This window comes from Hakea prostrata, chromosome 3 (assembly GCF_041222555.1).
Source record: "Hakea prostrata isolate BN-2017 chromosome 3, UWA_Hpros_2, whole genome shotgun sequence".
In the NCBI taxonomy this organism is placed as follows: Eukaryota; Viridiplantae; Streptophyta; class Magnoliopsida; order Proteales; family Proteaceae; genus Hakea; species Hakea prostrata.
The window spans coordinates 45,739,577-45,752,280 of record NC_142602.1 but is presented as its reverse complement, the minus strand read 5'-3'; the positions used below and the strand labels follow the sequence as shown (position 1 = coordinate 45,752,280).

Below are 12,704 nucleotides of genomic sequence, written 5' to 3'. Positions count from 1 at the left end.
AGATGGACTCCACAAATAATTTGCTTGATCTATTCCCATATCCATGCCGACATACTGCTCGAATTAGCACTCTCCACCATATGCCCCACCATACACCCTCGAAGTTATAGATAACTTAGCATGTGCTTATGCTCCAGCTTATGTCTCACCATATGCTTCACCATACTCTCTACCATACGCTCCCTTATATCAATATATTGGATATTTGTATCCGTTTCCTATAAGCCTCGTATGGTACAGACCCCACACTCTTCCTACCATTTAAGCTTATCAACCCCTTCGAGCTTGCCAAGCTAGCCGTGTTAGAGTCCCTTTGGCTTGGAGGGTGGAACTGGCCACAGGGCCCTCTAACATAATCCCTAGATGTGGAGACCAGTGTTGTTAAAGCGTCTGCTTAGGCATGCCTTGGTGGCCGCCTAGGCAGCAAGGCGGTTTTTCAACCGCCTTGTTTTTTGAACCGCTTAATTGACGCATTGTTTTTTTGCTGCTTTTTTTCTTAAGTGCTACTGCTTCGTCGCCTTATGTGCCTTATTGCCTAAAGCAATCACTTTTTTGACATTTTGTACATGATATTTTTTTCTTAACATTTTTTTTAAATCAAAATTTATTCTACAAAACCATATATAAATTTAATAGCTTTATTATTTCGGAATCAAGGCCCAAATTGCAAAGGAACTCCAATGCCCAAAGTGAAGCATGAGCCGTACTCAACATCGATAATCAATGAATCATTAAATGGACAAATGACTTGAAAATTGGAATAATGAGATCTATTAATTTATCGTGTTGGCTCTGTTAGTACATAGTCATTGTTATGATGCTTGATAACATGAACTTATGTTTGTGTTCTTTGTTAGTACATAGTCATTGTTATGATGTTTGATAAGATGAGCTCATGTTTGTGTTCTTTTTTTGGAGAATTTTTTTTCATAATAAGGATTCTTGAATGCTTTTTATTTATTATTTATTTATGAATGTGACTATTGAATGTTTGTTTAGCTTATTATCGAAAGTAGTTGTATTGAAATTTTTTGACCCAACCACTTTGGTTGCCTTATTGCTGCCTAGGCGCCGCTTTGTCGCCTAATCGCCTAAACGGAGCCCCAATCGTTTTGGTCGTCTTGCCGCCTTGACAACCTTGATGGAGACCCTGTCTCTATGATGAGATATGCCACTATGGTCCACATATTGGGTGGTATGGTGAACGTGTGTGTGTGTGTTGGGGGGGGGGCAGTTGTGTCTCTGTTAGGGGAACCACTATACGCTCTAGAAGTCCTCCACCACTACAGCCATCATCATCATCATCCCCATCGTCATCATCATCTGCAGCCTCATCATTATCCTCACCATCCCCATCATCACCATCATCATCCCCTTGCTCAGTCTGAGTTAGTGTCTCATCCAGATCTTGCGTGTATATGGAAGGCACAAAATTATCATTGCACGTAGCTGGGGGGGCATGATCCAATCTAAAACCACAAAACCAGCTGCCTCGTTTGTGTCTACTTGACCCTCGTTAGCCATGTATGCATTGACATCAACCCCCGCATAACGAATAATAACCCCCGCATATTTGAGTAATCTTTGGGTTAGGCCTCCCTCTAGGTTGGTCTAACATCGGTTCACCCTTGTCCCTCACCAATCAATGAGGGGATCCACATCATCTGATTCCACCTCGAAGATATCAGAGAGTTTGATGGTCTCTTGCTTCCCCTTACTCTTCACCTGGTCCTTTATATGTTGCATCTTCAACCTGAGGTTATAGTGGATGAAGACTGAGTCATTAAGGCGTTGATTCCCCAATTTGTTCCTCCTTTTCAAGTGGATCAAGTTAAATGTGCTCCAATTTCTTTTGCATCCATAGGCGGAGCAAGTCTGGGAGAGGACCTTAATCACCACATTCTTGAGGTTCGATGCACTTGAACCATAGAGAACCTCGCCACTCAGCTGCATTATGATAAAAACATTAAGGTAATACTTTATAGATAATCTATTAATTTGTAAAATGTAATGAAGTTATGCATCCTAGATCAGTGTTAGCCTGTCCCTTCACAGCAACATCAAATCCAAAGAACCCAAATTCGTCCCTAAAATTCTTGATCTACAATCATTTGTAAAGATGGCTAGCTAAATCAAATGTGGGTCCTTAGTCCTAGTTCTCTACTATCTCACCTCATTGTTATAAAAGGACTGGAGTGTTGAGTCCAGCTCCAACTTCTTAACCACAGCCATCACAGCCTCAAGCAGGTCTGTGTTAAACCCCAAATGGTTGCTATACTGATGTTGAGATTGAGGTAATTGGTTAGGGCCTATTTGGTTACATGAATCTAGAGTTTTGAAATTTCTGGATTCATGAATGCGAGATTTGAAATTTCTGGATTCATGATGCGAGATTTATACCCGTTTGATTGTGAAAATCTTTAGATTCATGAAATCTAGAGATTCATCTTTTTACACTAAAACCGTGTATCTGTAAAATTATGGGTATGAGGTGAAATCCTAAGATTTCATCCCTACTATAAAAATGCTAAACATTTGTGCATTCACAAAAATCACAGATGAATTCACAGATTTCATTCCACATATTCGGTTAACCAAATAGGCCCTTACACAATTTACAAACTCACAATTAAATTTAAGATTTTCATTAACATAAGAGTGAATGAATTACCAACAACCTTGCATATTCACTTACCAGTCTTATGTAGTGGATTTATAAGATGTGGGGTCCGTCAAGTATTGATGATGTCCAAAAACCACTGGCAGCCTTTTGGATTTGCTTGTTATATGACCAACTTCCTGATCTTAATGGTTGCATATTGGCGAGGCATAGTGGGCCCCCTAATGGAGGAGTCCACCATTTGTGGGACCTTTATAATGGGCTCTGTAGTCTGCAACACTGTCCCCACCTGTCTTCAGAAATCATCCGATGATATGATACCCTACGTAGTGCGCCCATCGTTGGTCCTGGATTATGACAAAAACATTAAGTTAGCACTGAATCTAATAATTTGTTAAAGTGTAATAGTCGTATAAAATTTATTTATCGAACCTAGATCCACTCTAATCAAACCATGCTCGGATGCAAACATGAATCTCAAGCCTGTCCTTTTCTCTATTATACTCATCAGGGCGATGTAGTTCTCCATGACCTTCTTGACATTGGGTCACTAAGTCAACCCCACATGCCTGCGTCATCATATCATGAACATAGGGATGCTTATATATGAAATTCGTGGCCTTTCAAGCCTTATTTCCAATATCCTTAGCTTGAGCACAGGGTGTCCAAAATAGATTATACTTTGATGACCTCATCATTATATTATCGGCCTTCCTAAAGTTGGAGCTGTTGTTAGTGACGATCTATACAATGTTACCCCACCCCACCTCCTCGACTACTTTTTGTAGAAGCCCAATGATATAGCTGTGGTCTTTCACCTGACTAGTTGCATCCACAAATCTCTAGAAGATTGTTCTTCTATTACATTACACCATGCAGTTGATGATGGATTTTATTTTTTTAGGGACTGGTCCATCCATCATATATAATGGTGACTCTGTAGGTCTCTAAGAAGGGCCTCAACTGCCCAGTGTATTCCTTCAACTTTGGGGCCAGTGTATCTAGGACTTGCCTTTGTAATGGTATCTATTATGTTCTTATAATAGGGGTCCTATGTTGTGTTGGTTGGAATGGTGTTATACTATACATCATCCATTTTGCTACTGCTTCTTTTACCTTCCCCTCCATATTCTTCTAGGCACCTAATATCTTCAGCTGCTTGACCCCCTTCTTCTTGAAAACATTAGGATCTACCTTCAGTATCGGGTCTTTTCACTGTGGATAACCAACTGATGGAGAAGGAGGAGCCCTCTGACTATATGATCGCCTGAACATGCTAAAAACACCACCCCTGACCCAGATGACCCAGCCCTAAATCTAGATGGTCTAGTGGCTGTAGCCACTACAGCTCTAGAGGGACCAACTTCTACAGCTCTAGGTTTGACCCTCTCTTCCTCTTGCTTGTGCAATGCCTTGCTCTTTTCATTGCACGCCGCACCTCCTTGGCCTCCTTTTTATGTACATCCTTGGGATCAACATCCTCATCATTATGGAATCAATGCGGTAATGCCGAAGACCGAAGACCCCTGACCGCCTAATGTAGTGCTTTGGTCACTCTCTACTTACCTGCTTTCTTCTTCCTTACCCGTTCTCTAATCCTCTCACTGCATTCACCACTCTGTTGACACCTCCTTGCATGTTATAATGTCCTTCGAACAGCTGGTGTGGTGTGCCTTAAACGTACTAATGCCACCTCCTGGAAATCTCTTGCTGCATAAATTACGTTGTGTCCTTGCTTTATTATCATTTACTGCCATGCTATACTAAGTTACTAACATGTAGGGTCAACCCTCCCTCCTCTGGGAGCAGCAATACAGTCTGTGCTTGCTCTCCACCCTCCTCTTGGCTTTGATGTGAAGTACGCCCCTTGCCTTTGTGACTGTGATCCACCTAGCCTCTGACTCCTAGATATGAATGCAAAATGATTGCATAAGTCATTGAACAACATCGAAATAATTTTTTTCTAGACAGAGAAACAATCATGTACCTAGCAAGAAAATTAAATCTTCCTTTGCCTGTGTATTTTTTTCTTAAATATAAAATGAATTTTTAAAATTTTTCTAGCATGAAAATTGGCTGCCCATGGCAAAACCATTGATGAAACCATGGACAACACTTCAAAAACACTTAAGAGAGCCGTTCCACATTTTTGTATAATTTTTAGAACTTGTTTCCCTATTTTTCCATAATTATTTTTATTTTTATAAATATTTTACAATTCTTGAGAAATAAATTAATAATATTGGGTGGAAAATATTTCAACTCCGTGAGATAGTAGATCAGCCCATTGAGTTCAACATATATTTATTCCATCACCATACAAGACATATATCATGTATATCTTTTGCATTTTTTGTGTAGGAAAATAGGTTTGTTGATACCCGAAATGATTAATAATGCAGTTTGCGAAGAAAAACTTTGACACTGTAGGTGCGTAGATCAGCCCACAGTGTTGAATTACCCATCCGACAACATTATGTCATGCATTTTGTAAAAATCTAGTTTGGAGAAAAATGATTACCTCTAAGTTAAAAACTCCAATATCTGAGTGAAACACTGCTAGATACACGCGTTTGCTGGCAAGAGCCATGCAAGTGGTAGATTGAAGATCGACTTAAACAGGGCAGAATCAATCATGAAATGAGAGAGAAGTTCTGGATTAAAAGGTTGAAATTTCGCCCAAATGAGCAAAATTTTGATTAAAATTGGTACTTTTTCTAGGTTTCGGGGCTTATAATTTTCATCTGATTTTGTTGGAAGAGTTGGAGAAATTCTAACTTGTCTTTGAAGGACACAACTGGAGCTTTCTTTATACTTAAAACTTACCAAATATAGAGCAAATAAAATCTTCACAGTGTGGGAATTTACAAGAAAATAAGATCCTAGCAAATCTATTGCCAATAAAAAAAGATTAGGATAAGGAAAGTAAAGCAATCAAATCAGCCAAACCTCTAGACTTCTTTAATTGATCATGACTTACAACACTCCTCCTCAAGTTGGAGCATAGATGTCTATCATGCCCAACTTGCCATTGATGCTACTAAACACCTTCATGCTTAAGCTCTTTGTGAGCACATCAGCCCATTGCTCATCTGAGGTAATAAAAGTGATACAGATCAACCTAGCCTTAATCTTCTCTTTGATGTAATGTATGTTAATCTTCGTATATGCTTGGTCCCGTCACGCTGTACTGGGTTGTGAGCTATGTTGATCGATGACTTATTGTTTTATTTCAACTATATAGCAATCTCCGTATTTGGCCCAGTTTCTTGAAGTCATCCTTTCAACCATGTTACTTCACAAATCCCCTAAGCAATTGCCCTAAACTTGGCCTCGGCACTGGACCTCGCAACCATAGCTTGTTTATTCCTTCTCCAAGTCGCCAAGTTACCTCCAAGATACACACAATAGCCAAAGGTAGACTTCTAGTCATTTGGATGTTCTGCCTACTTTGCATCTATATATGCCTCAATCTTCTTGTGTCCATGAGTTGAAATAAAATCCCTTTTCTTGGAGTGGCCGTCAAGTACCTCAAGATATGATACATCGTGTCCAATTGAGAGAAGTAGGGTTCATGCATATACTGGCGATGGAAACTCACTGCAAATGTGATGTCTGGCCTGATATGAGACTGGTAGGTTAATTTTCGTGCCAACTTTTGATACCTCATCTTGTCAACCGGTTCTCCCTTTTTTTTCTTTCAGTGTAGGTTAGGCTCAATAGGAGTTTCAACAGGCTTACACCCTAGCATCCCAATTTCCTTAAGAAAATATAGAGTATACTTCCTTAGAGAGAGAGATACGCCATTGGCGAAATAGGCCAACTCCAGCCCTAGGAAATATTTGAGCTTCTCCATATCTTTGATCTCAAATTCAGTTCTCAGAAAAGGCCTTCAATGCTGAAATCTCATCCTTGCAGCTGCCATTGATCATAATATCATCTACATATACTAGAAGTATAATAGTGTGGGAACCATCTCTTTTGATGAACAAAGTATTGTTTGCATTGCTCTGCTTATAGCCATTAAAGATCATGCCAAACCATGCTCTTGGGGATTGCTTCAGCCCATAGAATGCCTTCTTCAACTTGCGCACCCCATGAGTCTTGGCAGTAGAACCTAGGTGGCACATTTATGTACACCTCCTCTTGGAGTTCTCCTTATAGAAAAACATTCTTCACATCTAACTATTGTATACTCCCCTTTTTACTAATTACACATGAAAGAATAGCTGAACTATGTTCATCTTGGCAATAGGGTCAAACCTCTCTTAGTAGTCAATACCATAAGTTTGAGTAAAACCTTTGGCCACCAATCTTGCCTTTTACCTCTCAACAGTCCCATTTGCCTTGTGCTTGATCACGTACTCCCATTTTTCACCCAGCAACCTGTTTTCTTGCAGGCAAACTCACAAATTCCTACATTTTGTTTTTCTTTAGAGCTCACATTTCCACATCCATAGTTTCCTTTCAACTTGAGTAAGATAATGCTTCCTACCAAGTGTTAGGAACAGAAGTAGAGAACACGGAGAAAATGAAACTTTGAAATTCTGGGGATATGGATTGATATGAAACATAATTGGTAATAGGATGTTCGGTGCAAGTCCGCGACTGCTTTCTCAATGCAATTGGTAAGTCATAGTAGGATCAAAAGAAGGGTCTGAGACAGACTTACCTAGAGGAACTCCATCTTCAGGACTAGGAACCAAAGCTTTCAACTGGCTCGGTTCAAAAGGGTTCATTTGCTGCTTTCTTTGATATGTCTTCAGAGATCTAGGCTCCCTTGCACATCATCCATCAGTTGTTCTTGTCGGTCACTCCATCTTCCAAAGGAGGATTATCACCAGGTATCTCAAGAGAAATATTGGAAGGAGGAATCAAAACCGGGACGTCTTCATTAGGACTCTGCCCCTAAAGAGGTGTTGGGGGAAAAAGAAACTTGTTCTTGGAGCACAACATCTATAGAGAGAAAGAAACAACAAAAACTAGGATGATAACACTTAGACCCCTTCTATGTAGGAGGATAACCCAATAAAATGCACCCCAACCCACGAGGATCCAATTTACCATGAACATGGTGGTTTCAGAAAAAAGCAACATAACCAAAAACCTTAGTTGGTATTGTGAAGGCTGCTGTCCCTAAAAGAACCTCAAGGGGGCAGCACTAGTCTAAGACTTAGGAAGACATTCGGTTGATCAGATACACTGCAGTAAGAACCACATCACCCCAAAACCAAGGAGGCACATGCATGGTAAACATAAGGTAATGTGCTACCTTATGTAGATGTCAATTCTTGCGTTCGGCTACCTCATTTTGAGGTGGAGTGTCAATGTAACAGGTCTATTGTATGATGCCATGGTCAACCAAGTAAGAAGGGATACTAAGAAGGGAATGTTCTATCCAAGTACACAGTCCCATTATCTGTTCAAAGGATTTTGATTGTAGCCCCATACTGAGTCCTAACCATAGTACGAAAATTTGGAAAACATGAGAAAACATCACTCTTTTGGTGAAGTAAACCCATGTGGTTGTGATGAAGGTAGCAGGCATTGGGTTTTGGTGCTTGGGGTGATGGTTGCAATGGAGGAAAGGGAGGCAAATAGGGAAAATTTTGGCGGAAGAGGCTATATATAAATTAAAAAAAGAAAAGAAAATAAAAGAAAGAAAAATAGAGGTTGACGGAGCTTTTGTTTTGGTTCGATGGATGCTGGCAGGAAATGAGAAAAAAGTTAGAAGATGGCAGAGCTGCTGGTGGTTGCAGCAGTGGTGGAAAGAAGAAGGAAGAAGGAAGAAGGTGAGGCAATGGGTCTAGTTGAATTCAAGGAAGAGGCAATGAGTTTTAGACGGTTCGATTGAGCTTCCCCCCCCCCTTTAGTAGCAGGAGAAGAAACAGAGAAGAAGAAGACGAAGGGGTTTAACAATGGCTGGAAAAGTTGCGCGTGGTGGTGATGGATGATGTGCTCTTACGATGGTGCTCGTGTGATTTTTCTAGAAGGAAGTAGGTGGTGTTCTATAATTGAGAGGGAAGATGAGAAAAGAGGAAAAGATGGAGATGGTGTTTAGGAATGGATTAGAGTTGGCTTTGATACCATGTTGGAAGAGTTGGAGAAATCTTGACTGGTGTCTGGAGGACATACTAGGAGCTTTATTTATAGAACAAATAAAATCTTCCTAGTGTGGAAATTTTACAAGAAAATAAGATCCTAGCAAATCTACTCCCAATAAGGAAAAAACAGGAAAAGGAAAATGAAGCAATCAAATCAGCCAAATCTCTAGATTTCGTTCAATCAATTTTGACTTACAGTAGATTTCTTGCCTCCTACCTACATAAAGCATAATAAACACAATAGAAATTATAGTTTGCCAAAAACCCACTGAAAAGTTATCATTCAAGTATATTAACAAATGACTGGTCCTGAGAAGTACAAACTATATTGCAAACAGACATATAATAATGAACATTCATGATATTTGATAGAATGGTTACATATACAACAAGTGAACAAAATATAACCAGATCACGTGATGGCTCATTTAAGGCATGAACAAAACTAAAATAAAAGAATGGGAAGTTTAGAACTGTTGGGTATGGCTCATGCTTCACATTCTGTTCCCGATATATGGGGGTCCCAAATGGGGTAGAAATCACCAAATACAAGAGATCAGCAAATGTAGGTCGAAACCTAAGCTGTGAAACCAGGGAAGAGAGGTCGAGACCTGCGATATTTCACAGGTTTCGACCAAGATAGAGGATTTTATAAGGAATAATTGACATCGACTAGTTTCGGTTGAAATTTCGAGCCGTTTCACGCTAAACATTATAATTCGATTTTTGAAAATGCAAATATTTCGGTCGAAATTTGTTCCATGCTCATAGGCAATGCTGCTCTTCATTCTGCTGTTCACTATGGAGTCATTGGACAACAGAGTTGAAGGGGCGTGACTCAGTTTGCTCATCTGATGGTTGTGCCAATGGAGCACCTTGATTGTGTGGTCTCTTCTTTTCTTTCTTCTTGAGTTATATGTGTTTATGATGCTATCTGATTGTGGATTATGTGGTGAAGGCATTGTGTTGGAGATGTAGGCAGCTTAGTACAATAATGGTGATCAATTAATCAAACTGAACCTGGGTTAGTAAGTGGAGTTAACTGTAAGGTCGTATACTTGAGAATTGAGGTAGGCCACCAAAGCTTGGTGATTTGTTTCTTGAACGGGTCCTAATCCTATTGAACAATTAGCCTACCAAATGACCTATCCATGTTAACCCAGAATACTACTATTTTGTTATTCTTCTGGTTTCCATTTTGGATTGTTTGTAACTTAAACTGAAATTGCTCATGTTTTATAAAATGTAGTATGATAATTAACAAGTTTGGTATATTTTTAGTCAACTTAATGGTTATTTGAGGCCTAATATTGATGCTTGCTCGTGTAGCTCCTGCACCAATATAGGAGCCAATGAGAGCATGTGCAGGGGTGTCAACATGGATGGAATTTTTTTTTTATTTCAGGTGGGGCTGGGTCATAGTTTCATCCACTCTTGTGTTTGGGCAAGTAGCATGCTACCAAGCTATCATCATTTTCCAAAATTATATATTTGTTAATTTATTTGTTGGGTAGTTTTTTTTTTTTTTTTTTTTTTTTTTTTTTTCCTTTTTCTTCTGTTCTTTAATTTACATTTTTTTTACCTTCAACCTTCAAATTCCCAAGTATTATTTATTGTTGTATTGCCAGGGAGATATGTGGTGCATTGGTTGGCAAAATAGTGGAAATCAGTCAAGAGAGGCAAGGGATTTGAACCTCTTGGGAGGTATACTTTTAAGTCTTCATGTTTCTAAGCTAAATGAAGCTCTTTGTTGAACCATCTCTGAGAATATTCACCAGCTTACAAAACTGGCTTCCCCATATCTTGTTGTATTTTGACCTAAAAGACAGTAACTACCAAGCTTCTAAATCAGATTTATTACTGAGTCAAAAAATTTCTGTTAATAGAATATTTTGAAATGAAATGAAATTGCTTTTTCTTCTAATCTTTTGCCATATCTCTGGTATCTAGAGCTTTTATTATCTCAGTTGATGAACATGATAGTTTTGATTTTAGAGCCTTATGATGCCTTCTTAGCAACTCTTTTTTTTTTCCCCTCATTTTCTTCAGTCGGTTAGGCAAGCATGAAGGTAGAACCTCAAGATTTAGTTTGAAATACTGCTCATAGCTTGAGATAAATGACATGCATTTATCTTCATATATGTTTTATATTTCACGCAAAAATTTTCATTTTCTTTGTCTTTTCATAAGAATATCATATATTCTTGGCATTTGTCAAAATACTGAACACTCGTGCTTTGTGGGGCTCTCAATACCATAATGCCAATTCATGAATCAGTGGAACACCTCGTATCATTTTCTTTTTACTTCTGAGAACTTTTACTTTGTCTATTTTGTGTTCCTCTGTACTAGGCAGCTATTCGGAAGATTCACTGTCTCCAAAAAGATGTATTTCCATCAGAAGACATTCACCTTTGACATTTTTCTTATATTTCAAACAAAAATTTTCCTTCGCTTTGCCTTTTTATATGAATATCAAATATTCTAGTTATTTGTTCTAATTATTAAAGAGTCATGCTCCTTGGGGCACTCAGTACCGTGATAGTAGTTAATTTTGCATTGGAACACCTTGGATATGTTTTTTAGAACACTTCTTTGTCTAGTTTGTGTTTCTCTGTACTTGGCAGCTATTGGGGATGATTCACTGATTCCAAGAAATATAAAGACATTTTCCACCAGATTCTAATCTCTTTAATGTTAAACATGATTGTTTGATGGGAGCTTTTTTACCCAATTTGTTTGGTTTTATTGCTATATTGTTGTTTTCATTTGCGCCTATCTGCCAAATTCTTATGTATCCTAATTGCTTATAACGTTTCAAAAGTGATAAATGGAAGACACTACATATATATAGGTGTCTTCCATTTTCTTGATGGTGAACCTGGCTGATTGTTGACACTAATACTTGCAGATTTAGTCTTATCGAATAAGCTAGTTATATACGATCTTGAAAATCAAACCATTGGGTGGACTGCATACAACTGTAAGTAACAATTTACGTGCTTTTTTCTACTTAATTTGTTTATTGTCTCTTCCATCTTTGATTGTCTGTTTCATGATGTTTAGCCATCAATTAATGCCCCACACCTCTTATTTTTATGCTCTTTCCCTATTATTATGATCTTCGTAGCATAGCTGTCAAGGCGTCGCCTAGGCGTCGCTTAATCGTCGCCTCGGCGTCTGGGCTCCTTCGGAGCACCTTAAATTGGCGTCGCCTTATATTTAGGCAATAAGCCGTCCGCTTTTTTTTCTTTCTTTTTTAAATCACGAGAAAGATGCCTAATCGAAGGCATATATTGAAATACTTATTAGATTCCGATTGTAAAGTATCTATTGTTTGAACCTATATGCATATGTATAATGACGCTACATGTGATCAAATGTTAAAATAAAAATAAAAACAAACAAAATTGAAAGAGAATAAGTTCTTGACTCAAGTCTCACACTCTCACTCTCACTCTAATCCCTAATCTCTTTCTCTCTTCCTCTCTTCTTCTCTTCCATTCCCGCAGCGACACTCCGGCAAGCAGTGGCCAGTGACAAGCAACTTCTTCTCTTCCTTTCTTCTTGTGACTTTTTATTTAGGACCTATTATGTGTGGTTTGTAGTATGTTGGATGACTTGAGGTAGTTTGATATTAGTTTTTTTATTATATAAGATATGATAGATTTAGAGTGAATGAGATGTACACTAAAAATTTCACTTAAAATGCCTCAACCGCCTCAAAAGCGCCTCGGAGGGCGCCTCGTCGACTCATCGCCTCAATTAGCCTAAACCGCCTTGCATCGCCTCGTCGCCGTGACAACTATGCTTTGTAGTATCTGATGCTAAGCCAACCCCATTTAGTTGGGAAAAGGCTCCTCGTTGTTGTTGTTGTTTGGTATCCTATGCTAAACTATTGAGACCTTTTTCATTTAATGCCGATCACTAGCCTGAGTAAAGGAGGGTTGGTGCGTCAACTTGGCCACCTGTAAAAAACC

At 38.8% G+C, this 12,704-nt stretch overlaps 1 protein-coding gene across 3 annotated transcripts in view; it reads left to right on the top strand.

Moving 5' to 3' along the window:
- Nucleotides 1-12,704, top strand: part of LOC149022348 (Eukaryotic aspartyl protease family protein) — a 75,405-nt gene that overhangs the window by 44,352 nt on the left and 18,349 nt on the right. For all 3 annotated transcript variants that reach the window (XM_089150477.1, XM_089150478.1, XM_089150480.1), the window contains exons 9-10: nt 10,353-10,428; nt 11,636-11,707. In XM_089150477.1, the coding sequence (XP_089006603.1) occupies nt 10,353-10,428; nt 11,636-11,707 (148 nt within the window). The remainder of the gene's footprint in view (nt 1-10,352; nt 10,429-11,635; nt 11,708-12,704) is intronic.